Source organism: Chinchilla lanigera, unplaced genomic scaffold (assembly GCF_000276665.1).
Source record: "Chinchilla lanigera isolate Chin_1 unplaced genomic scaffold, ChiLan1.0 scaffold00065, whole genome shotgun sequence".
Taxonomy (NCBI): domain Eukaryota; kingdom Metazoa; phylum Chordata; class Mammalia; order Rodentia; family Chinchillidae; genus Chinchilla; species Chinchilla lanigera.
Genome location: NW_004955466.1, coordinates 7,997,620 through 8,024,353, shown reverse-complemented (window position 1 = coordinate 8,024,353; position 26,734 = coordinate 7,997,620). Strand labels below are relative to the sequence as shown.

Genomic DNA, 26,734 nt, shown 5'->3' with positions numbered 1-26,734 from the left:
GCTTGAAATGAAATTTGTTACTATAATAAACATTTATGTTATTAATAAGTGCTGAAATCATAGTATCACTTGTCAAAATGCAGTTGTTCGGTATTTTCATGTTTTTATACAACATAGCAAAACCATGTATTCAGAAAACCATTACTGAAGAAGATTGCTTTTGTGATTATACTTTTCAGCTTTACAGATCACTTAAAAGGGTTGAGGCAGAGATGTAGAATATATTGAGGATTAAGTGAAATAACTCTGTTATACTGCTAAATGCTCAATGAATTGTAAGAACTATTTTCACTATTCAGTAAAAAACTGATTAACAGGCTTGAGTTGAGACACCAAGGTCAGCTGAGTAGAGGTAGCAGTCTCTATTAAGAGATAGAACTGTGAAAAAGCAAAAACCTAAAATACCTGTATGCAAATCCTGTTTGATGTGAAATTGCTGTTTTTAAGCTGCAGAGTCCTAGGATCCACATTCTTAAAACAGTGGTACTATTTAGCCTACTTACGGGTCGTTATGAGAGAACTAGACACCTAATACAGGGTAGTATTTGGTTCACTGGAGGCTTTAATAAACAATAATTACTTAGGAGGCAGCTAAGGACAGCCAGATTTAGCTTTGCCTTCAACTGGGTCAAAGGACCAGATGTTACTGAGTAGTCAGGCATGATGCAAATCTGACTGACTTCACTGTTGAAAGAGTTCCTTAAAGATGTATCATTGTATTGTCACCTTTATTATGTTTGCTAACCTATTCCTTGAAATTGTTGATATTGTCCCACATCTTCTTGCCTTCCATTACTCCTGCATTTATTTGGTACCATATTATGCCAGTATTAGATAAGGGGCTGCTAAGGAAGCGGGCAGCCTCAAAACAGTAGTTTATTACAGCTAATGTAAATAGCTTATGGTCAGTATTGTTCACTTGGCAGGGTAGAAGGTAGAAAAATAATAGGCTCAAACAAACCTGTATCACAAATCAGTGTATAGCTGTTACTATTCAACAGTTACTGTTCTGTGTGCTCCTATTTTCAAGTGACTATATTTACCACTTTAGGTCGTATCTCTAATCATGGCTTTTCTATGTTGAAGCTACTTTTGAATGACACCCTTGGTATGTAGGTTATTTAATGTGTTTTTCTGTTTTTTTGTTGGTTTTGTTTGTTTTTTAGAAAAATCCAATTTGACATACCAGGGAATAAGAAACATCTGCTTTGGGCAGGTTTTTGTGTTTGTGATGCTGGGCCAGTGCATTGGATATGCTGGGCAAGTGCTTTACCACTGAGCTATGTCCTTGCCCCCTTTTCAGTTTTACTTTGAGGCAGGGTTTCACCAACTTGCCCAGATGGCTTCATACCTGGGATCCTGCTTCAGCTTTCCAAGTACAGTAAGTCCCTGACTTATGAATGAGTTCCATTCCAAAAGTGAGTCTTAAAACGGTTTGACACAGACTGCATTGCACTTCCTAGCAGTCCCCTCTATATCACCACTTTTTCTCTTGCTTCTGGACATCTGGGCTCTGAGTGAGGACTGTACTACTGTACACTATTGTAATGTACACTAAGCACACAGTAGCGCAACTGTGACAGTGTCCGGCAGACACATGAGCTACTTACATGACTTGTTTGCCTCTATGAATGTTCATAACAGGAGGTCCATTTGTGTCTGTGGAAGTTTGCAACTTGATTATTCATAAATCAGGGCCTTACTATAGCTGGGATTGTAAGTGTTGTGCTACTGCTCCTGGCTGGACAGGTTTAAAACTTGATCTTAGATTAGTTTTGCAGTAATTCAAAATTCGTATAGCCATCTGTATAAAAATGTTTATTGACAAGTCTCATAATTAATTACATGACTTATAATTGTGTGGTAAGCAAAAAAATGTAAAATTAATTTTATTCAACAAACTAACATATACATTTTTTGGTCCCTTTTTCTTTTTTTTTCTGTTAAGTAGGATAAGTTCTGAGCGTCGAAAAGAAAAGTCTAGAGATGCTGCCAGATCTCGGCGAAGCAAAGAGTCTGAAGTTTTTTACGAGCTTGCTCATCAGTTGCCACTTCCCCATAACGTGAGCTCACATCTTGATAAGGCTTCCGTTATGAGGCTCACCATCAGTTATCTGCGTGTGAGAAAACTTCTGGATGCTGGTAAGTTGTTTTATATGAGCATAATAGGCCTGAAAATTAGAAATTGAAAATGATTAAAAATTATTTTTAGCTGGTGGTCACCATACTTTGGGTTTTGTTTTTTTTTTTTTTAATATGACATCCTTTTTATTATCCTTTTTTGAAAGTTTCATTCAGAAATTCCCGGACCCCTTTTCCTCCTCCACGTACCTTTCAATCAAAACTCAATCCTTTTGTTTTTCAATAATTTGCCTGGTTGCATTGTTTTAATAATTATGAAAAGCAGCTAGCTGGTAAAATCTAATTTTAGTCTTCCCAACACTGGTTTTGACTATTCTGTGTTAACATGAGTGACGGGGAGAAATTAAAATATACAGAAGAGCCGGGCGTGGTGGCGCGTGCCGGTAATCCCAGCACCTGGGAGGCTGAGGCAGGAGGATCATTGCAAGTTCAAGACCAACCTGGGATACAGAAAGTGAGTTCAGACCAGCCTGAACTGCATGGTGAGACTCTGTTTCAAAAAGACGAAAAAACAAAACAAAATAATAAAATACACAGAAAAGTAGATGCTGTAGATTAAAGGATATCAGGGAAAACTTTATACAAACATCTAAACATTACATCACTTCAGCATAACATCTTAATTACTTTCTACCTCTTGTGCCTTTTTAGGTGATCTAGATATTGAAGATGAAATGAAGGCACAGATGAACTGCTTTTATTTGAAGGCCCTGGATGGCTTTGTTATGGTGCTTACCGATGACGGTGACATGATTTACATTTCTGATAATGTGAACAAGTACATGGGGTTAACTCAGGTAACATGTCCACATATTAAAAGCCCTTCTTGATGATTTGATGATTTTATGATATAGATCTAATTTTTTAAAATATATTTACAGTTTGAACTAACTGGACACAGTGTGTTTGATTTTACTCATCCATGTGACCATGAGGAAATGAAAGAAATGCTTACACACAGAAATGGTGAGAAGTCTATTTGATTTAATGTGATGGGGTTTTACTTAATCAGATACTACTAATAATTTGTAAAATTTTGTTACTGTACTAATGTAAGGCAAAATGTCATTTTACAGTTAATTTTAAGACTATTCTACTTTTCAGAAATTTCATAAAAACACCCAAAAATGTCTAGCATCTACCTAAATAATCATAGACACTCACATAGATAAAATGAATGGCAAAATAAATAAAAATCAAGGCCAAGAGAGTTCTAAATTAAAATACATCAAGAAAGCAGAAGTCATAACATAAATAGCAGATAATAGAATTTTAGATAGTTTGTGAAGCTGAGGTGGTAGTTTGGGTCCAGGCTTTTTCAAGGCCTTTTTTCTCTCAAGAAAAAAAAAAAGAGAACCAAAATTTCAAGAGCAGAATAATTGCTTTGACTTTGCAGTATGTTTTCAATAATTTGAAACTGTAATTAGATTACAGACTATAACAGCATTATGAATGCTCACACATTAACAAAGACAGTAAAAATTGTAATTCTGAGAAATAATTCATTACAAATGATAAAATATTCCAAGATTTTTTAAAAGTACCTCTTACTTATAAAAACTAAACAATTAGAGCCGGGCGTGGTGGTGCATGCCTGTAGTCCCACCACTTTGGGAGGTTGAGGTAGAAGGATAGTTGCAAGTTCAAGACCAGCCTCGGCTACAAAGTGAGTTCAAGGTCAGCCTGAACTACATAGCAAGACCCTCTCTCAAAAAGACACAAACAAAAAACAAAAAAACTAAACAATTAAAGCTTTTTCATAGTTGTACCTTCTAACATTGAATATACTGATCGTAATCCTAAAAGTTATCAAATGAAAATTTCCTATACTTTGCAGTATCTTTGCCACCCTCCAGTTTAAGTATATACATTTGTTTCAGAAATGTTTTTTAAAGTTTCCCTTTTTATCTCACTTGTAATAACAGTTAACCTCTATTGAGAGAATATTGGGTGTTAGGACACCACTTTCTTCCTGTTGTATCTTTAAGTTCTGTATTGTTCACAAAACCCTGTGAAGTTACTGTTCCAATTCCTATTTTACTGAGTCACTGAGTAACCTGTCCTGTATTACTTGGTTAGCAAATGGCAGAGCTTGATCCGAACTCACATAGACTGGCTTCAGCATCCACACTTGGTATTTCATATCTCTTCTTGTGTTCTTAAACTCTCACTGCATTCTACTGCATTTTAAAAACCATTAGTAAGATCGTACTCTTGCTTTTTAATTTTATGTATTGTTCTCACTGTGAAATTGGAAAAAAATGCATACTTTTTAGAATTCTATATAAAAAATAGGTAAATGTGCTCTGAGCAATGACCTGAGTAGGTTGTTAATACATGTTGCTGAATACAGTGTATGGTGTCTGGCCTTCAGACCTGAAGTTTGTATTGACTGCTAAGAGCTTCCCTGAGGCAAGATTATAAATGGATAAATATCAGAACATCTTGTTTTGATTTGGTAATGAGGTTAATGTGTTTTTCTAAATCACATATAGCCTATTTAATATTTAAATGTATGTTTTGAACCGAATGTACTTTCATAAAGCACAGAAATATTTTTGAAGTCATTCCTAATGTAGTTAATTTTTGATGTTTTGTTGGGAAATTTAAAAAACGTAGATTTTTCACTTTTAGAAACAAGAGAGTGTTGCAAAGCATCACATTTTAATGATACACTAAGAGCCAGTGGTGTATTTATATTACAAATAACCCTGTTCTTTTATTTAATGTCTAAAAAGATGCTTTAGATTTCAAAAATCATAAAATATGACCTATTTTGGAGCACTCAAAATGTAGTTCTTTTAAAATATTTTTCTATCAAAAAATGGTAGTATTTTTCAGTGTTCTTGGTTTTTAAATTTATTTGCCTGCACCTAGTCAAAGGCCCTGGATTTCCAAAGATGATTTAATTCAAGCTTAGATTTTGAAGGTCTGAAAACACCTCCGGCAGTTTGCATGTACATCTCCAGTGCCACCACCAAAGTCACCACACCCACCCCACACACCTATGTGGTCAAGACCAGCATAGTTTCTATGGCATCTTTTTAAAATCCATTCTTGATGCTTCTAGGAAGGCAGATTCCGTCCTTATTTAATGAAAGCCAAATAACTTGCATGAGCACCACGACTGCCACAACTTTCCCAGTTCTATAGTGAGTGAGTATGAGCTAGAACTCATCTTTCTCAAGATTCTAGCATTTTTAGCTAACCATGCCTGGCGTTCAGCTTATTCTCTTGCCTCTTTTCCACTTGACAGTTTTTTCAGTATATCAGCCTTAAATTTTCCAGATCTTGTTTTGATTTCTCTTGCCCTTTGTTTCTATCACTTTATAAGTTTTATAGATTCTACCATTTGTTGGGCCATCTTTCTTTCCACTTCTACCACTTAACACTGCCTCAGTCCCTCAGTTAGTATCTTGTGTTCACATTCTAACATTATATGTAATATATATTGCTGCCAAGTTAATGTTTAAATTCCCAGTTGTGCTTCCTAATTCAAACTATTTTAACAAGTGTCATGTTATATATTTAGGCTGAACTCCTCACTTGGGCATCCAGTGCCCTCCATAGTAGTAACCCTAGCCTAGCCTTTGTTTCTAAATTTGTCTTATCAGTCTTCTGCATGTACTTTATATTGCTGGTAAGCTGTACTATCTGTTTTTTCCCATACACCTCCTACTTTTTTTCTCCCTCTGTGTTTTTCATTCTCTTCCTTCTGCTGGAATACCCTTGTAATCCATCTCTACTTACTGAAATTCTAATGTTTTTCTGAGAAGGCCTTGTTGATTCTCCTTGAATAGACATTATCCACTAGTCTTTCTTTAAAGTATTTTTATTGGTCTTGAGTACTTGTTCTGAGTTATACTGCGTCTACTACATGTCTAACTTCTTTAAGAAAGCAGTATATCTAATTATTCCTCTTTCTACTCCTCTTTCTATCCAGGTCCTGAGTACTGAATATTTTTATATTTGTTTTATATGTGAATCAGATTGACCAATGAAGATAAATCAAGATACCATATGCTAGATAAAGTCACCTGAGTGTAGTCTCATTTTTTAGTTAAGAGATTTAGAACGGGAATGACTAGACTTGACTTTATTTTTGTAACACTTTTTCCCCCCAACACTAGGGGTTGAACCCAGGGCCTTAAGGCATGTTAGGCAAGTGCACTACCCAGCACCTATACAGTCTGCTACATTCCCAGCCCCTTTTTCTGTAACTTTGATGTGTCATCCTTTCTGCTTTATTTTTTTCATAGTAGCAAAACAGCCTGCTTCATGATTTCAAGAAAAATCAGGTATATAAAAATGCTGGTTGCCATTAAAATAATGTTGGTATTTTAATCTCTCTATACACACATTGTTGCTTAAGCTAATCACGTCAGGTAAAGGACAGAAAAAATTTACCAAAGTTATTTTTAGGGGTATCCTTGTACACTGATGGACGTAGGTCAAGCTTACACCTTCTTCACATTTCCTTATAGTTTGACCAAGCTTACTATTTTTAAATCATTAATTATTATCCTAAATATGGATTTTCCTCGGCCAACTCAGGGAATCGCTGCATTCTTAGAAACACTGTTAGTGGAGTGTATCAGACCTCTTGAATGGATGTGTTGCAGTAGGTGAAAGGAATCTGAATTGCTGTGTTCCTGCTAAGACTTTAAATTTAACAGTGTATGGTGCTGGGTACTTTGCTACCCTCATTATAACAAAGTTGTATATTTAGTTATGTTTTTAAACTATATTTCCTGCTTTCATTAGGGCCTGTGAAAAAGGGTAAAGAACAAAACACACAACGAAGCTTTTTTCTCAGAATGAAGTGTACCCTAACCAGCCGGGGGCGAACGATGAACATAAAGTCTGCAACATGGAAGGTAATAATGATTTATGATGATGCACTTACTTAATTTACAGATAAATTTATACATCTACATGGCATACATACAGTGCACTGTTTGTATCATTGATTTGTCATCACTGCTGTAGACATTGGTAATATTAAAAGAGCTTTAGAATTATGAGCAGAAAATATGTGTGCAATTCCTCTCTTGTTTGCAGATTTTTTGTTTTTTAAATTTTATTTAGTTTTTGGGTACCAGGAATCAAACTCAGGACCTTGCACTTGCGAGGCAGGCACTGTGCCATTGAGCTATAATCCCAGCACTTGTTTGCAAGATGTAATGTTTGCATATGTAGCTGATTTGTGTGTACTCTTGCAAATCCATAGTAGTTTGCCATTTTGAAGCACAAACTTACATCTATGTGAGTGGTAAGATTATTGTACCAGGTTAACTTAATCAGTGGGCTTGCTGCCTTCCACAGTTTGGGTCCTTATAGTTTAACTTTTTATTTATCACTGTCCTTTCTTTGCTCAGTGTAGTCATCAGAGCAAGATATAACCATCTAGCTGCAATCACCATATGAAAAGCAGCCCAGACCTATTCAAGGGGAAAAAGTTTTTTAAAGGGTAATCTAAGGGTAGTCTCATGAGAAAAAATTGTTGATTTTCATAAATGTTTTTAATTCACTAATGACAGTAAATTTGTCAAAGCTTACTTGCCATGTCGGGCTCAACTCCTTAGCTCTGCATTTTCATTTTTTGTAGTATAACTTTAAGAAATAATTGCTGTTTTGTTACTCATACACAGGTACTTCACTGCACAGGCCATATTCATGTATATGATACCAACAGTAATCAACCTCAGTGTGGATATAAGAAACCACCGATGACCTGCTTGGTGCTGATTTGTGAACCTATTCCTCATCCATCCAATATTGAGATTCCTCTAGATAGCAAGACTTTTCTCAGTAGACACAGCCTGGATATGAAATTTTCTTATTGTGATGAAAGGTAAATGAGTTATAAAATATAATTGGAATTCTTAATTATTCTAACTGTAGTAAAGACTCAATGGTAAATTGTATGTTTTTACTAAGCAAATAGAATGATATATTCTGAAGCCAAAAAAAACGTTAAATTAACTTTAAATTTAGGCATATTTATTGAACACTTACTATATACTATGAACACTTCACAGGGTGCTATACAAAAAGATGAGGTTTTTCTTTAGACTTTTACTTATGTAAAGTGAAGGGGAAAGAAACAGTTCTGTTTATACACCAGATATCACATTTGCTTCTTTTATCTTCATGTTACATTTTTTCATGGAGCACCTTCAACTGTACCCATAATTTCTACTGCATTTCCCAAATTTATTTTTGTAGCACCTTCTCTGTAATTGCTGACCAGATACTTTTGTCTGGATAGTTAATGCTTCTGTATCATACACCAAATATTTCTTTACTGAATTACATCACTGTTCTTTTCTTTCTGTAATGTCTATCACTGTTAATATGCCTCTGTTGACACCTTCATCTATATTCAGTTGGTCTCAGAAATCTTACAGATTCACTGGTTGCATTTATCTCTTGGCCCATTTCCTCTTTTCTACCCTTGTACTCCTGCCACTGTTACTTTGGCCTGGACTGTTGCCATAGGTCAGCCACATTTCTCTCTGTAGATGTGAACCCTTCTACTGTTTCATTCAGAGTGCCCAAAAGTAGACTTTCTTATGTTCAGATCAGAGTATGTTGAAAATGGCTCAGTTGCTTCCCTTTATCATCACATAGAAAAAACCTTTGATTATAAAAATAATAGAGGTAGGACAAAGTGGTTTTTCATTAGTGTATATTTTGGTACATCATAATTAAGAATGTATATTTTAAAGGGCTGAAAGAAAAACAGACCTACACAATAAATACTGAACTTCCTGTTATCAATATGGATGTTTACCATTTGGCCCTGCCCAGTTCACCAAGTTAATCAAGAGGAGAGGCCATCCATTCTAATGTGGCACCCAACATCCTACAGCCAGACAGCTCCATATGTTTGGTGTTTTAATGTCCAGTTCATTTGCACATACTTAACCAATCTGCACTGATGTTTTTATTTTTTTCCACATCTAACATACCTTTCTGTAGCTTTCCTTATTCCCTCATGAAGAAACTGTACTGTTCCTTGTAAATACTCTGTCATAGTATTTATTCTACTGTTATATTGCTTGTTCCTTTTTTATTTATTGGAAGGCTGTATGAATAGTGGTTAAAGGTATAGATTCTCCAGACTACTAAATTCTGTCTGTGCGACCTATATCCAAATGATCTTCAACACATGAATTCTTAGCTTTGATCATCAGTTTCTTCATCTTTAAAAATACCTACCTATGGGTTTGACTGAAGACTATGGGAAGACCAATTATTGTAAGCACTTAGCTATAATTCCTCACCCTTTGGACAAAGAAATGTTGACAGAGCACTGGCTTTGGAATCACATAATCTTATTTTCCAGTCTTAGCTTGCAGCTCTGGTACCTAACTGTTGTAAAACTCACATTTCTTATTTATAAAATAAGAGTGGTACTTCAAAAGCTGTTGTGAGAACTGAAGGAGTTTGTTGAATACTTAGTACCTGTGGTGAATTGTGGTGAGGAATTCACAGATACTAACCTCACCACTGGTGTCAACTTAAGAAAATGAAGAGAGAAAAAAAGAACTATTTTATAGTATTGTAATATTACCAGTTTTCATGTGAATATATGATGGAACAGAGATACCCGTCATATTTTAAGGAATTATTTTATAAAAATTTGAGCTTTTGTTTTGAAAATAAAGCATAGGAGTAAGCTGGGGAAGAAGGAAAGTGATAGAGCAAAGATGAGAAAGATAATGGCATCCTCCTCTGGTTCCGTCAGACACAGCGCAGTGATCATGACTGGAGCTCTTTTAAGAACTTTCCACATCTTTTACCCCTGGGAGCCAAGACATGGGAAATAGTTTGTTCGGTTTTAAGAAAAATCTAACATACAAAATTGCTAACATACAAAATACCCCAGAGATACATATTTTACTGAGTTATGTCCACTTATCATTCACATTTATCTGAGCAGTCAGGGCAATAAAATAGAAATGAAGATCAACAGTTCCACTTCTTGATGTATACAGGGAATGAATGATAAGCCGCATGGTTGCTTTAGGTTTTTTTAGTCCATTACAAGTATTTTTTATTAAATTTTCTGGGTCCTGCTTCCCATTTGGTACAAATTAATAAATTAGGCAATTCTCCAAAGTTAAATTGGCTTTTCCTTGCTTCTTCTAGTATAAATAAAACTGACCTTCTAAGAAAGCTGTCTACTGTTACATTTTGACTTCTTGGAGTATCTTGAAATACCTCAAATTGAGAAGCACCAATCAAGATCTGATTAAATCTTCTAGGACAATGTATATAACCCTCATTAATCTGATCTTCCTGCCTACTTTTCCAGTATCATCTCTCTCTTCTTGCCCCCACTAATGTCACTCTTTATTGTCTACACCATAGTAAGCAATTTGTCTTATCTTTGTTTATAATATAACATTTTCCTGAAGTGGTTTTGCCTTCTCTTTAGCTCTCTTTTATATTAAACTTGTATCTCCTATAACATGTCCCTCACCCTACCAATCTTTTTCATGGATAGGAGTAGAACAATTAAAAATATTTTTAAGGCTGAGGATGTAACTCAGTGGTAGAGCATATGCCTGGCATGTATAAGGTTTTAGATTTGATGTCCAGAAACCGTTCACATGCAGGAACACGTGCTCGCTTCGGCAGCACATACACATGCAGGAACACATGCAGAATTATTTAAAAAGAATGTTTTTCTTTGTAATGCTGCCACCTAGTGTTGCTGTGTTTTGGGATATCCCTTTTTTAAACTACTGAAGCATATTTGGCCTTAAAGTGTATCAACACAAGCAATGTTACTTTTATGCTTTTATTAATAGCAAGGATATCCTGCTTCTATCCTTTCAGTAATTAAGTATTTTGTTTGTTAGACACAGCACAATATGTAACCTCTACTTACACCTCAGTAAGAAAGTCCTTTGAAATCTAATGGCTGAGAAATGTAAAAACTTAACTCATATTGTGTTACTGGCAAGGCTCTAGAACAGAATATTTAAACAGAATATTTCTATTTAGCATGGCACTAAAAAGACACCTTCCTTTTCCTCATGACATGGGTTGTCTTTCCCATGAAATGTTCCTGACTGGATACAAAGAGTAAGGAACTGCCAGGAAACCAGGTGGGATAAGTGAATTAGTTTTCAGCCCACTTTCAGTTTTGTATCATTGTTTCACCTAAAATGTCCATAATTTCATATAACAAAGTTCAAAAACTTCAGGAAAAGTACATCTTCTAAAGCCATTAGGAGAGCTATTCCTTTACTTTCTTTTTAGTGTAGATACTGTTTGGTTGATGACACTGAAATGTAAATAGATGCTGGTTCTCTGAAGTGAGGGCCTAAAATTGTCCTATAAAGAATTTGGTTGTATAGGAAATAATGGTAAGGACTTGATCGTCCCTTTACAATTTCTGTCATTTAATTTTGCAGTACTTCATACATATTTATAAATACTCTTCCTTGTTTATCTGTTACTCTTTTTTTAAATATATATGTATTGTTGCTGTTAAACAGAATTACTGAATTGATGGGGTATGAGCCAGAAGAGCTTCTGGGCCGGTCCATTTATGAATATTACCATGCTTTGGATTCTGATCATCTGACCAAAACTCACCATGACAGTAAGTATAGGACGAAATCATAGATATTTTAGTTGTTTAAGTCTTACAATCTACTATTTGTACATTTAACTTCTGGCTAAAGTTGATGAGTCTTTCTAGACTAAATATGTCAATAGCCTTCTTCATAAGGGATTTTAATCATTCCATCTTTGTTTTGTACTTGTTAAAACAAATATCAATATAAGCAGAATCACTTAATAATATATAAAACTTCCCTATAGGAGGAATTTTAAGTTCAGTGACTTCAAAATCAAATATTATACAGTATTTAATAGCATCATTTTCAGAATCCATACCTAAGTATTCAGATTGGTGTGTGGTACATAGAAGGCATCAGAAAATAATTTGTTCAGGGAATCAGTGAATGTGAAGGTGATCAACATCATCTACGTATAATACCCTTGGCATATGATACGATTCTGAAGTTTATTCAAATGAGTATTGAGATCTCAGGGTAAATTAAATTTTGGAATTCCTCATTTGCCTGTCTAATCTGTACCAAAATATGACTTCTAGATGTGATTGGGGATACCTGAATGTCATTGGATTAATATAATTAGCCTTTATTTGCAGAGTTAGCTTGAGTCTGTAGTCCCAGCCTTAATACTAATAATCACAGCATAATTTTGATTTATTTAGTACTTTCTCCTAAATCAGTAATTAATTTAGGTTGCCCAGATTGCTGAAAGACTGCAATATGGCATCAGTTTATAGCAGTTAACAACTTTTTAGGTGTTCTTTGGTTCTCTGGAAATTACAGCAGGAATTTAATAAATGGTAGTACTATTTTCTTGAATGTCCCTGACATTAAGCATTAATCATTCTCTAGTGTGACATTTTCCTATAAGTCAGTAAAGGAATTTCAGTTACTGCTGTCTCTCATTCCTTTTATTTGAAGTGAGGATTGGGAGAAAAAGATTTATGAGGTTTATTTTTGGCTTTCTTAAGTTGAATAATTACAACTGAGTCTATTAAATATTTCTCCACTTAAACAGTGATCCACATTTAATCTGTTCATTTGATTAAAAAATCAGTTATTTTCTCTGATTCTTTTTCATTTTAATTTCTAGTGTTTACTAAAGGACAGGTCACCACAGGACAGTACAGGATGCTTGCCAAAAGAGGTGGATATGTCTGGGTTGAAACTCAAGCAACTGTCATATACAACACCAAGAACTCTCAACCACAATGCATTGTGTGTGTAAATTACGTTGTGAGGTAAGCTGGGGAAATAAACATTTCGAGGAGCAAGTACAGTAGTAACTCTTTTGGGGTACTCTTGTAGGAAGAGAGATTATAGACATTAACTAAATTTCTTTTTCCTACAGAATTACGATTTTTTCAACACCATAGCTTAGGTTTCCAAGTCAGCTATTCCACAGTAATTCCTTTAAAAAAGGATTAGTAGTTGTCCATCTATACAGTTTCACTGTTATTTTTAAAGACCTTGAAAAAATACCTGCTCTACAGATTAGTTTGCTTTACTAATACAGCCCTAGGTATTTATTGTTTTGAGGCAGTAGGGAAAATACTAGCCTTGGAATAGTTACATGTCATAATTCTGTCACTGTTTAGCTCCATGACTATGGAAAAGTCTCCTCCTGATTTCATTTGTGTAGGTGGCATTATAATCTCAAAAGATTATAATGATGATTAAATGAAAAATCTGAGATTACTTGTAAATGAGAGATACAGGCTTTTGTTATAGTCTTGAACCTTCTCTTAGTCATTGGTTCATGACTATTACAGGCACCTTAATCTTTCATTTGCTCTATTTCCATAGGTGCCACTACCACTCAATATAGCTTCTACATGCTAGAACACTCTAGTTCATCCATCAGGCTGAGCTTTCTAGTATGGAGAGCTCATTTCATTTTGTTTAGAATTTTTTCAAAGGTGCCTTTGCCTACTTGGAGAGCGTCATTTCTTGTCATCATACTCCCTTGCTTTCATACCTTCCGCCCTTCAAAATCTGTGGTCACCCCTCTTAGAAAGACTTTGGTCACTTGTTTTTATTCTTGCCACTTCTGACATCATCCTTAGAAAGTTCTTTTCTTCCTTTATCGTACTTGTCAAACAAATGCTACTGAGCCCAAGTTTCTGCTTGTAAGCCTTTTCTGTGTAGCAAGCCTTCTTCATTTTAGCAATGATTGCAGTGTATTTTCTTAGCCCTTCTGTTTTCACAGTGGGTTATAAGCTTCTTGAAGATGAGGGACTGAGTACTTTAATCTTTGCATCCTCAGTTCACGTCACATAGTGAACACTTCAAATGTTAACTAAAGTAATAAAATTACATTGAATTTGCATGAGGCTGGAGCTGTTCATCTTTCTTGTGCTCTTATAAGTGGCATCACTGTATCATTTTCATACAGGAAAGAAATAATGGCATCCCTTTTAGAAAAGGTATGGTCATTTTATCTAAACTGTTTGTCACCACTGCTCTTTCCAAAATGGTATTTGAAGTTTTAAGTTGGAATTAGTCAATTGCTGTGAATTTTATTAGGTCTTTACCGTTCGTTTTATTTTATTTGAAAATGCTAAGCGTGACTGTGTGAGAAATAATGGCATATGAAGGAATATTAAAATGTTCTTTTCATAAAGCAGAATTTGTGATAAGGTCATTTTATAGTACTCTTCGCCCTGTGTAAAGAGCTCCATTAAGAATTACTAATCTTTCTTTTTTTTGACAGTGGTATTATTCAGCATGACTTGATTTTCTCCCTTCAACAAACAGAATGTGTCCTCAAGCCAGTTGAATCTTCAGATATGAAAATAACTCAGCTGTTCACCAAAGTTGAATCAGAAGATACAAGTAGTCTCTTTGATAAGCTTAAGAAGGAACCCGATGCTTTAACTTTGCTGGCCCCAGCTGCTGGAGACACAATCATATCTTTAGACTTTAGCAGCAATGGTGGGTTTCTGTTTTATTAATCTTCTAAACTGTGCCTGTTGCTACATTCAGCTGTAATTTACTGTGACTTTTTTTGTTTGGAAGTATTTGCTTAAACATTTTTTGTCCCTATAATTTCTTAGCATTCCAAGGGCTGGGGATATAGCTCGCAGGCACAAGCGCCTGCCTGGCAAGCGCAAGGTCGTGAATTCAATTCCCGGTACCAAAAAAAAAAAAAGGAAATTTCTTAGCATTCCTGTTTTTTTTTTATATAGTTAGGAATCTTTCTTCAAAGATCCTTAATGTATTTCTTCTTCCTGAAGTTAATTTTCCCCAGCTACTGTGCAATTTCTATATCCTACACAATTTATTAGGTTGATATAAGTGTAACTGCATTAGAGGATAAATAAGCAGTCATACTATAATATAGATACTGAAAATGAAAACTAAAACTTGGTTAGATTTTTAAGTATAAAAATAGGTTGAAATTACAGAGCTTTTCTGCCGTTTATTATTTTGTTTTTGTTTTTGTTTTTTTCTTCCGGTACTGGGAATCGAACTCATGGCCTTGTGCTTGCCAGGCAAGCACTGTGCCGCTGAGCTAAATCCCCAGCCCCCTTTTCTGCCATTTAGATTAACAGGATGGGTAAGTAATGGGTTGAAAAAATAACAGAATTATTATACCATAATATCTATTAACTTTATGATTAAGGAAGAGTTGTTAACATCTTTGTGCTTGAATGAATTAGGCAAAACTTTTTTAATAAGGAACAAATCTATGTATATGTTAAAATTCTTACATTCTTTAGATTGACTATAATCTTTTTTCCTGTAGACACAGAAACTGATGACCAACAACTTGAGGAAGTTCCATTGTATAATGATGTAATGTTCCCCTCGTCCAGTGAAAAATTGCAGAATATAAATTTGGCAATGTCTCCATTACCTGCTTCTGAATCTCCAAAGCCACTTCGGAGTAGTACTGACCCTGCACTCAATCAAGAAGTTGCATTAAAATTAGAACCAAATGCAGAGTCACTGGAACTTTCTTTTACTATGCCCCAGATTCAAGATCAACCAGCCAGTCCTTCTGATGGGAGCACTAGACAAAGTTCACCTGAGGTAGGTGTCATGACATAATAGAAGGACAGTTTGCTGGGCATGATGGCACTCGCCTATAATCCCAGCATCCTGGATAGCTAAGACGGGGGATTAGAACTTCAAGCCCTGCCTATGCAATTTACCAAGACTCTGTCTCTTTTAAAATAAAAAATTTAAAAGGGGCCAAGGATATTAGTTTAGAATCAAGGTCCTGGATTCAATCCCCAGTATTTCCAAAAAGAAAAAAGGACAACTTTCAGATTTTAACATTCAAAATACATTTGTAAATTTGATTCAAACTTTAATTTGGACTATGTGTTAATGTGTGCTAATTTTATAACACTTGTGGTGGGGGTTGGCATTGAGATAGGGTCTTACTTTGTAATTCAGGATGTACTGAACTCACCTGTGTAGCCTGGGTTGGCCTCAAACTTGCTGTGATTTATCTGCCTCAGCCTCCTGAGTACTGAGATTACAGGCATACAACACGAAGCCTAGTTTTATATAGAACGTAGCATATGATTTAGTCCCAAAGATAAGAACATGGGAAGTGACTGGCCTAATAAAAAACTGAAAACTAAAATTTAAGTTATTTCTCCACGTATTTATGTCAGTAAGACAAGAAAGACAAATTACAACATCCACAGAAAACACTCCTTTGCATACTCAGGATAGTTCCAGCCTTATATCTATTACTCCTTTGAACTGAAGAATTGTCTAGTGGTGAAGGTGTATTATTAGCAAAACTGAAATGGGAAAGTACCTTGTAAATTCTTTACTCAGTTTAGTCCAGCTTCATCTCTGTTGAGATACTGGGTAAGTGTAACATGAAAATACCAGTATTACACAGAATAGTTACTTTGAAAATTCTAGATCTCTCTTGATGTCTATCTTGGTGCATGCTTGTAACCCAAATTTGAGAGACTGAGGCAGGAGGATCATGAGTTTGAGGCCAGCGTGGGATACATAGTGAGACCTTTGTCTCAAAAAACCAAAAAAAAACAAAACAAAACTGGTCCAGCACTAGTGGCAGCACGTATGGCTGTATTTCTCAATCTAGAAGACTTAACTTCAGAGCTTTCTACCACTAAAATTGCTCCAGAGCAGGGTAACTTGGGTTGAACAGTATAACTTAAAACAGCACACAAGTAAGTCTTGATGAGTGGTAAATAATCTTACATATATTTATTCGTTTAAACTGGCAAGCTGAGAGGATATTTGATAACAACTTTCTGGAAAATATATCCTTTACTTAGTTTGCCTAGCACAAAAATGTTTCCCTTTGTCTTTTAACAAAACTAAATCTAACAAAAAAATATTAGTTTGAGGGAAATAAAATTTTCCACTTAAAATACATAGCTATAGTTTTTTGTTTGTAATTCTTGGCCAGAACTCCTAAAATATTAGTATAGTCACCAGAGTATATACAGGTGAAAGAACTGAAGTCTCTGTTCTCATCCCTTAGAGTAGCTGTGAGATATTTAGGTAGATCACAATAAGTATTCCTTCACCATACAAGGGTAGATTCCAGTGAATATATCATCTAGTTAATTAGCCAAATTAGATTCCATTACTGGACTTGGGACTTGAATTATTACATAAATTCTATCCTTAATAAGCAGGTAAATGTCTTTTAATCTTAACTTCATAAGTGGTGTTACATTATATACAGTGAAAAGTATGCATATTGGTAAAATTAGTTACCAGTCTAAGCTCAGAAATACAAATTGTTGACCGGGGTTGGGGATGTGGCTCAGTGGTAGAGCTCTTGCCTTGCATACCACAAGGCCCTGGGTTCAATCCCCAGCACCATACACACACAAAAAAAAACAACAAAAAACCCTGCATACAACAACATTAAAAATACAGGACAAAAAAGACTCACAGAAAAAATTTTTTAAAAATTAAAAAAAAAATTCTTTGCTGGTCATGGTGGTTCATGCCTATAATCCCAGCCCTTGGGAGGATGAAACAGGAGGAACACTCTAAGTTCAAATCCAGCCTGGACTAACCACATAGTGAGACCACACTGCCCCCCCCCCAAAAAATACAATTTTATGTATTATTTTGGCAAAATTTAGTAAATGAGACATGTTGGTATGTTTTATGACATCTGGTTTGAAAATTTCAGTAACTAAAATAACACGTGGATTAGAGCTTTCTTCAGGGAAAAGTAAACACATTTAATTCCTTTTACAGCCTAACAGTCCCAGTGAATATTGTTTTGATGTGGATAGTGATATGGTTAATGTATTCAAGTTGGAATTGGTAGAGAAACTTTTTGCTGAAGATACGGAAGCAAAAAATCCATTTTCAACTCAGGTATATGATAGTTTATTTTGTATTAAATTTTATTAATGTTTAGTGTGAAGTGACTGGGTTTCATTTGTTTTTCTTTAACAAGATGTGGCCATTTTTGTAAAAATTCACATATTTGTTGTCTTACAGGACAATGACTTAGACTTGGAGATGTTGGCACCCTACATCCCGATGGATGATGATTTCCAGTTACGCTCTTTTGATCAGCTGTCACCGTTAGAAAGCAGTTCTGCAAGTCCCCAAAGTGTGAGCACAACTACAGTATTCCAGCAGACTCAAATGCAAGAACCTGCCATTACCACCCCCACTGCCAACACTACCACGCCCACCACTGAGGAATTAAAAACAGTGGCAAAAGACAGTATGGAAGACATTCAAATACTAATTGTATCTCCACCTCCTACCCACCTACCTAAAGAAACTACTCATGCCACCACATCACCACCATACAGCAGTACTCAAAGTCGGACAGCCTCACCAAACAGAGCAGGGAAAGGAGTCATAGAACAGACAGAAAAATCTCATCCAAGAAGTCCTAATGTGGTTCCTGTTAGTTTGAGTCAAAGGTATTTATACATAACATTATAGTTCTTTTCTTCTGTTTTAGCAAGTATGATGTTATACGATTTCTAAACACATAGCAGTCTTTCTGCTTATATGCTAAAGCATTAAGGAACATGAAATTAATATCCCAAATCTGAATTCAAAAGAAGCATTCAAAAATTATACTAAACTACCTGTATATTGATTTTCTTTAAAATACTCATATCACCTATCTCAACATAGAAAGAATGTAAGAGTCTTCTAACACCTTTAAGAGTAAAATCCAGCCTGTAAGTTCTGTGAATATTTAATAACTGGCCCAGGTACACTGCGAGACTAGTTGTTCTCAGTACTCTTACAGATGCTCCCATCTCTGGGAGCTCTTCTTGAGCTTACCTGTAAAAAAGCCTTCCAACTTAAGGGTTCTTTCTAAAATGAGCCCAATGAGTTTTAAATCCTCAGTATTGAATATGGATATTTACAAGCCTTCTTTTAAATTTTGTTGTGTATACTTATTGCTTTTAAAGTTGCTTTTACAATTTTTCATTACATATTTGTACAACATTAGTTGCATTGTAGGTTAGCTGGGCTTTCCTAGGCCTATACCAAGAATTGTAGCAAAACTTAGGACATTGCTTTTATGGCATGAAGTAATTTTTGACTAAATCTTTGGGCATGACCCAATTTTTAAGTTACAGTTTCCATATATAATATGTAATGGGATTTGGCATTTTAAATTTGAGGCTGAGAGGTTTTAGAGTTATGACAGAAATGAGTCCTTCTGTACAGTGCCTAGACTGAGCCAGCTATCAACAGCATAGGAGAGAAACACTGCCAAAACTAGAGCGCATGGTTGTCTTCCGCTGACCTGCACCAGTGCCTTGACCTAGGTGCTGGGAAAGGCCTGCCTTTTTCTTGCCCTAGGAAATAAATCTTGGGGCTTTACACATTACTATTATCATTGGCTGACTTTAGACCCTGGGCTCCACTACAGCAATGGACTTGACCACTGTAGTGATAATAATATTTAGCTCAATACCTGATGTGAAGTACTTGTTCAGTAAATGCTTGTGACTGACCTGTAATCTACAGTTTACTATTAGCTGCAAAGGATGAGATAATTCAGTTTACTGAACAACTGTTGTTGGATTTTACTTGTCAAAACCAGTGTCTAATATCAGGTCACTTTTTAGCAGTTTTGTAATATTAATTTCAATAAAGCATATACTAGACACTTTTGAGAGAACTTTAAAAATATGCAGAGGATCCCCCCATGCCTTTCTAAGTAATTATTTGCAAAATCAAAGTGCTATATTAAACCAAAAGACTTCCAGCTTTAGGTCAAGGATTAAAAATAAACCACTAAAAGTACCACTAGTAAGATAATATTAACATGACAGACTGAGTTATAGCTCATAAAGATAATATATAAGAATTTAGAAACCTTGGCTGGGTACCTGTCCTAGTAGTATAGCACTTATGTAGCATGTACAAGATCCAGATTTAATCCCAGGTAGCACCAAAAATAAATAAATAAATCAAAAACCTACCTGCCTATAGACTAAGATTTCAGAAAAATTTTTTAAAACAAAACAAAAATACATAATAGGGGAGGCGTTAGAGTAATATATCACTTACTTGGTATTCTCAACTATCTGAAATAGAGCAAGGGATCATTATGACATAAGGGGTTCCTGAAAAGCCAGAATAGATAACAAAATTGATGTACTTTGACCATTTATCCCAGTTCTTCACTTTTTAATATTAATTTAAATACAGAGAGCTGAGCTTTGATAGAGATTAATATTAAGGGCAAAGTTAGCATGGTGAGAAGATGACGGGTACGGGAATGTTTGAGCAAGTTAGGTGGCAGGCCTTAGGTTCCTCGATTATAAAATGGGTGTGACATACCTATCTCAGGGAACTGGGGTGGTGTTAAAATGGACTAATAGACGTAAAATCTTTTGTAAACTGAGAGCAGCATACAAATGTGAAACTGTGTATTTCTGCAGTCCCAAGAATATCACTGTATTGTAGCTGATAAATTCTTTTTGACCTTCAGTAATGTCAGTTTAGTTCCATTTGGTTCTGTTTTATAAAATAGGGATATGCACGGTGAGAAAATTTTCTCTTTAAAAAAACTGAACTTTGGGACGAGGGATGTAGTTCAGAGGTCACACATTTGGCCAGAATACCAGAGGTCTTAGGTTTGATCCCAAGCACTAAAAGAAATTTTTAAAAAAGCTTTTGCTTAAAAGTGATAAATTAGGCCCAGGGATGTAGCTCAGTGGCATGAGTGGCTGTCTGGCAACCTCACGGTCCTGGGTTCGATTCCCAGTACCAAAAAAAAAGTGATAAATTAGCAGTCAGGAGAGTTCTTTTGTATATTTAATGCTACATTCCTGAATGTTGGAAACTAAAGCATTACACAGTTTGTTTAAGAGAGGTCATTGGTTATATTTTAAAACTATAATTAACCATATTTTAATCTAGAATTTTTTTTCTTTTCTAGAAATACCATTCCTGAGGAAGAACTAAATCCAAAGATACAAGCTTTGCAGAATGCTCAGAGAAAGAGAAAAATAGAACATGATGGTTCGCTTTTTCAAGCAGTAGGAATTGTAAGTTTGAGATTGTTACTTTTCTACGGTAATGTGCTATTTCCAAGTTATGTATAGGTAATTTCTTACTTCTTGAAATACAGAAGTTATATTTTCATCAGTTATACATTAGACTTTTTCACTTTGTATACACTATTTCTTAAACATACATGTAATGGATAGATTCTTGGTGTAAAAATTCCGAACAGTGTATATATATTTTGAAGGAAAAGTGAAGATCTGTTGCACCACTCTCAGAATCACTACTAGTCTCATTGTTTTCCCTTTATGTTATTTTTTCCTTATTTTAACAGAACCACTCTTAGGCTATGTCAGTGCTGCTGTAATCCACACTGATATTTTCAGATGCAAATAACTGCAAAGTATTTGTAGCAATAGTGGATGGCAAGAGAAAGAATTAAAAATTTAGGAGTTGGGCATGGTGGCACATGTCTGTAATCTCAGCACTTGGGAGGCTGAGGAAGAGTGCACCACATAGGGAGTTCAAGACCAGCCTGAGCTGCATAACAAGACCCTATCTCAAAAAATAATAATAATTTAGGGCAGTATGGCTTTTAAACTTATACTGATTGCAAAGTTTTTAATTAAAAAATTTAGCGTAGTAAACTTGAAATAACTTTACTCTTTCTAGGGGACATTATTTCAGCAACCAGATGACCGTGCAGCTACTACATCACTTTCTTGGAAACGTGTAAAAGGATGCAAATCCAGTGAACAGAGTGGAATGGAGCAAAAGACAATTATTTTAATACCCTCTGGTTAGTTTATTCTTTCTCTCCTTTGAACATCACAAGGACAGTTATAATGTGATACATCCTTTGGGTAAGAGCTTTACCCCAAGTGAGAGTGATTTTTGGTTCTTAGCAAGGTGAAAAAGAAAAGAAGCATTTATCTACTGGCCATAATACAGAAATTGATATGTCAAGATAGGACTTTGATTTTTAGTAATTCTCTTATATCTATATCTATGTGCTGTCAATATTGATAAAAGTTGAAACTTTATTTAAAGTTAATTTATGACTTTGTGCCTTCATTGTCTCCTGTAAACATTTCTGACAGCATCAGTAACACTTGATTGTACCTACTGTTGACATAGCTGTCTGGTTTCTGCCCCACATTCTAAAAACACTCTGTAAAGTTCACTTTATTTTCCCCAATACCGAGCAGAGAGTGGGTGTTTAGTAAATTTGATGAATACTTACGTGTCTCTTTGTTTTTCAGATTTAGCCTGTAGACTGTTGGGGCAATCAATGGACGAAAGTGGATTACCACAGCTGACCAGTTACGATTGTGAAGTTAATGCTCCTATACAAGGCAGCAGAAACCTACTGCAGGGTGAAGAATTACTCAGAGCTTTGGATCAAGTTAACTGAGCATTCTCATAATCTCATTCCTTTTATTTGTTTGGGTTTTTGTTTTTCCTCCCCTTTGGACACTGGTGGCTCATTACTTAAAGCAGTCTATTTATATTTTCTATACCTAATTTTAGAAGCCTGGCTACAACACTGCACCGACGCGGATAGTTCAGTTTTGACCCCCTTTCTACTTAATTTACATTAATGCTCTTTTTTAATATGTTCTTTAATGCGAGATCACAGCACATTTTCACAGTTCTTCGGTGTTTAAACCATTGTATTGCAGTAGTGGCATTTAAAAATGCACCTTTTTATTTATTTATTTTTGGCTAGGGAATCTGTCCCTTATTGAATTATTTTTAATAAGAAGCCAATATAATTTTTTAAGAAGGCAGTAACCTTTCATCATGATCATAGGCAGTTGAAAAAATTTTTACTCATTTTTTTCACATTTTACATAAACAATAATGCTTTGCCAGCAGTATATGGTAGCCACAATTGCACAATATATTTTCTTAAAAAATACGTACCAGCAGTTACTCATGCAATATATTCTGCATTTATAAAACTAGTTTTTAAGAGGAAATTTTTTTTGGCCTATGAAATTGTTAAACCTAGAACATGACATTGTTAATCTTATAATAATGATTCTTAAATGCTGTATGGTTTATTTAAATGGGAAAGCCATTTACAGGATGTAGAAAGATATGCATATATCTGGAAGGTAAATGGCATTTATTTGGATAAAATTCTCAATTCAGAGAAATCATCTGATGTTTCTGTAGTTACTTTGCCAGCTCAAAAAGAAAACAATACTCTATGTAGTTGTGAAAGTTTATGCTAATATTGTGTACTTGATATTAAACCTCAATGTTCTGCCCACCCTGTTGGTATAAAGATATTTTGAGCAGACTGTAAACAAAAAATCATGCATTGTTAGTAAAATCGCCTAGTATGTTAATTTGCTCAAAATACAATGTTTGGTTTTATGCACTTTGTCGCTATTAACATCCTTTTTTCCTATAGATTTCAATAATTGAGTAATTTTAGAAGCATTATTTTAGGAGTATATAGTTGTTATAGTAAACATCTTGTTTTTTCTGTGTACATTGTACAAATTTTTCATTCCTTTGCTCTTTGTGGTTGGGTCTAACACTAACTGTATTGTTTTGTTACATCAAATAAACATCTTCTGTGGACCAGGCCCCCTTTGATCAGCTTTTATAGTTTAAATATCACCTCATAAAAGTTGTTTCCCAACAATTTAAGTACTTTATGAAAATCACGTTGTACATTTCTACGTTTCTCTTATTGGCATCACCTTAATGTATGCTGTTCCTAAATGTCATGTTAAATGATAAAAACATGATACACATTGTAAAGAGTATGTTTTTAGAAAAGATACTTGTCATTTATAAATTTATGAGCCTATTAAAGCATAAAACAAGAATTGATTATTTTTAGTGTGAATGGGATGAGTGAAGTAGATCATGAACAATATAATCACATAATATCCTAAGGGAAGAAGTACCTCTTAAGATTTTAATCTATTCGCATTAACAGATGAAACAATTTAGGCTTGAAATGATTTTGCCCAATCCCTGAAGGTAGTAAGTGGCAAACAAAAGATTTAACTTAGGTCTTCTGGCAACATTAAACTTAGCAAAAGCCTTTTTTGTTTTGTTTTGATAGTATATTTTTTAAAAGAAATTGAAAGAGCTTTATTGTATTTCTCCTGTTTTTTTAAAGACAGCTGTATTTCTTTTCCATTCTCATTTTTTAAAAAATCATTGCTTGCTTTGGCAGCACACATACTTTAAAAAAAACACCACACACTATATAATGAAGATACAGAAATTAAAAATGGAAAAACTACAGTGAATCTTTGCCCTTAGAGGTAGCAAAAACTTTTTTTTTTTTTTGTGGTGGTGGTGATGGCTAGGAATCAAACCCAGGGCCTTGTATGTATGAGCAAGCACTCTACCACTGAGCCACATCCCTGGCCCCAGACAAATTTTAGGGATAAATTACACAGGTAGTACCACAGCCTTAGGTTATATTGAGGTATATACACTGAACAATACAAACTAAGCTGCAGATCTCATAGGATGGATATCCTAGGATGAACATGATCACCTGAAAATTTTGGAACAAAACAATACTAAATTTTCAATCTAAAACTTTGGGGGCATAATATCAAAGTACTTCCACATTTAGTAACAGATACTTCTAGAGGTGACATCTACAGAATAAAGTAGTTGCTTACTAGTACTGGGTTACAAAATAAAAATCATGCTTATTAGCCAGTTAGCTTCGGATGAAAACAAAGTTTGTGTATAGTTTTCAAATATTAGTGAATGACCAGATTATTTGTGTATAGTTTTCAAATATGAGTGAATGACCAGATTATGTAATGGCCAGGAGACTGGGAAATGACTTAAGAGAGCAGTGACTTAGAAGGGAAACCCATATTGCAGGACAGAACATCAGGGGAAAAAAAACAAGTACCAACTGCTCTATCCCTCAGAAAACAAGTCCAGACTTGCTTTAAAGCCATTCCAGACTTCCCAGTAAAGGGCACCACCACAAATCTATGCCTTTAGCCAAGGAGTGTAACGCTGCCCTGTAATTCTGTAATGGCTGTGGTGGTCTGTATTCCTCTTCCCAGTGTGTGCTTAACTTCCCTCTTCACTGGTGCTGCAATGAATGAATGGCTAGTATTACTTTCACCCTACAGAATGTATAGCAGAGATGCTTAGCATATTTTGTTCATTTGTTCAAAGCAACTGTTAAGCTTAGAACTGAAAACAGCGAGACTACCACTGCGAGATTCAGTGTTCACAGATTAAACGTTAAAAAAGCCTGACATCTGTTCAGTAGTACATACTAGACTTTGTGCTGAGAAGCTGGCCTATTATCTCAGTGTCAACACCCTTTCCCCGTGAACTGGCTTTGTATTTCATTTTGTACGCTTGAAAGTCTTGGAGAGTTGCCTAAGGTTCAGAGCTTTTGAGCTGGCCATCAGTGAGTCCAAAGTCCCACAGTGCAGCACTAGCTGCTTAGTAAAACCTCGTTTCCCTGATGTTACCTGTTCAGCAAGTGAAAGCAATGGAGGTGACAAAACAGGATGGGTGTCACTTGAAAGTAGTGAGACTACCCAGGACATTGAGGGGATATCCTAAGGCAAGGACATAAACGACAAGGAATGAAGGTTTTTGAAGAGCTGGTCGGTGGGTTTTCAGTTTGAAATAGGGACTCAGACCGCCAACTACGGAGACATTAACTGCCAGGTAAGGGTGGTAGTGTATGCCAGGGACCCGCACTATAAAAGGCTCTGAATGTACCTATGGGTCTCTGAGCTACTAGACTTTAACGGCATAGTAAACGGTTAAGTTTGTATAACTGCACAATCACCTTTTCAAAACTTGATTTCCTCCTACAGACCTCTAAAGAGGTTTGAAAGGTAGTTACTGACTTTGAGGAAGCAAGTATTCTAAAAGTTCAAGTTTTTCATGCAGCAGTGTCCAAAACAAATTGCAAAGAATACAGAGTTTTAAACTCTAAAATTTGGTTAAATAAAACCATTGCAAACATTTGCTAGCTGGAAACTAAACCAAAAAAAAAAAATTTTTTTTTTAATTGGGAGGGTCTTGTTTTAACTCTGCCTTTAACCACTTTGCGTATATTTCTTCCCTTTAAAGCGCGCTGAACCTGTTATCCCGTATCATTTCACAGAGAGCTGGTGCAGTCTTGTAGAATTTGATACGACATGCTCTCCCCGTGAGATAAACTGCGCCTCACCACAACACTCCCTACAGACGCCTTCTGGAGCTCTGTTGTGTGCGTTCCTTTCAGAGGTCTGCACAAAAGTTTTGCTCTTACCTGTAATGGATGAGTTTTATCCAAGACGCTGCCCAGACACCCGATCTCCGTATACTATTTAATTTCCTTTATTCCCTTGTGTTGGCTCCATTCCGGGACGGGAGAGGAGAACAGGTGCCTGAGAACGGCTGCGGCGGGACCCGCAAACCGCGGGCAGAGCTGGGCTCCCCTCCGCTCGGCCGGCGGGTCCTGCGCTAAGAGGACGCGAAACCCGAGCCGCCCGGAGCAGCCCCGACCCCGCCCGCGCGCCGCAGGCCCC

At 35.6% G+C, this 26,734-nt stretch overlaps 1 protein-coding gene across 1 annotated transcript; it reads left to right on the top strand.

Annotated features, from left to right (window-relative positions):
- Nucleotides 1-1,856: 1,856 nt before the first annotated feature.
- On the top strand, nucleotides 1,857-24,043 carry Hif1a (hypoxia inducible factor 1, alpha subunit (basic helix-loop-helix transcription factor); the record flags this gene model as incomplete). The annotated part of the gene is made up of 14 exons (XM_013521981.1): nucleotides 1,857-2,142; nucleotides 2,794-2,939; nucleotides 3,024-3,108; nucleotides 6,907-7,019; nucleotides 7,794-7,996; nucleotides 11,658-11,764; nucleotides 12,835-12,982; nucleotides 14,455-14,675; nucleotides 15,490-15,776; nucleotides 17,955-18,077; nucleotides 18,204-18,640; nucleotides 21,130-21,238; nucleotides 21,870-21,996; nucleotides 22,460-24,043. Coding segments are annotated over 14 exons (2,544 nt in total), but the record flags the coding sequence as incomplete, so codon positions are not given.
- Between the last annotated feature and the right edge of the window lie 2,691 nt (nucleotides 24,044-26,734).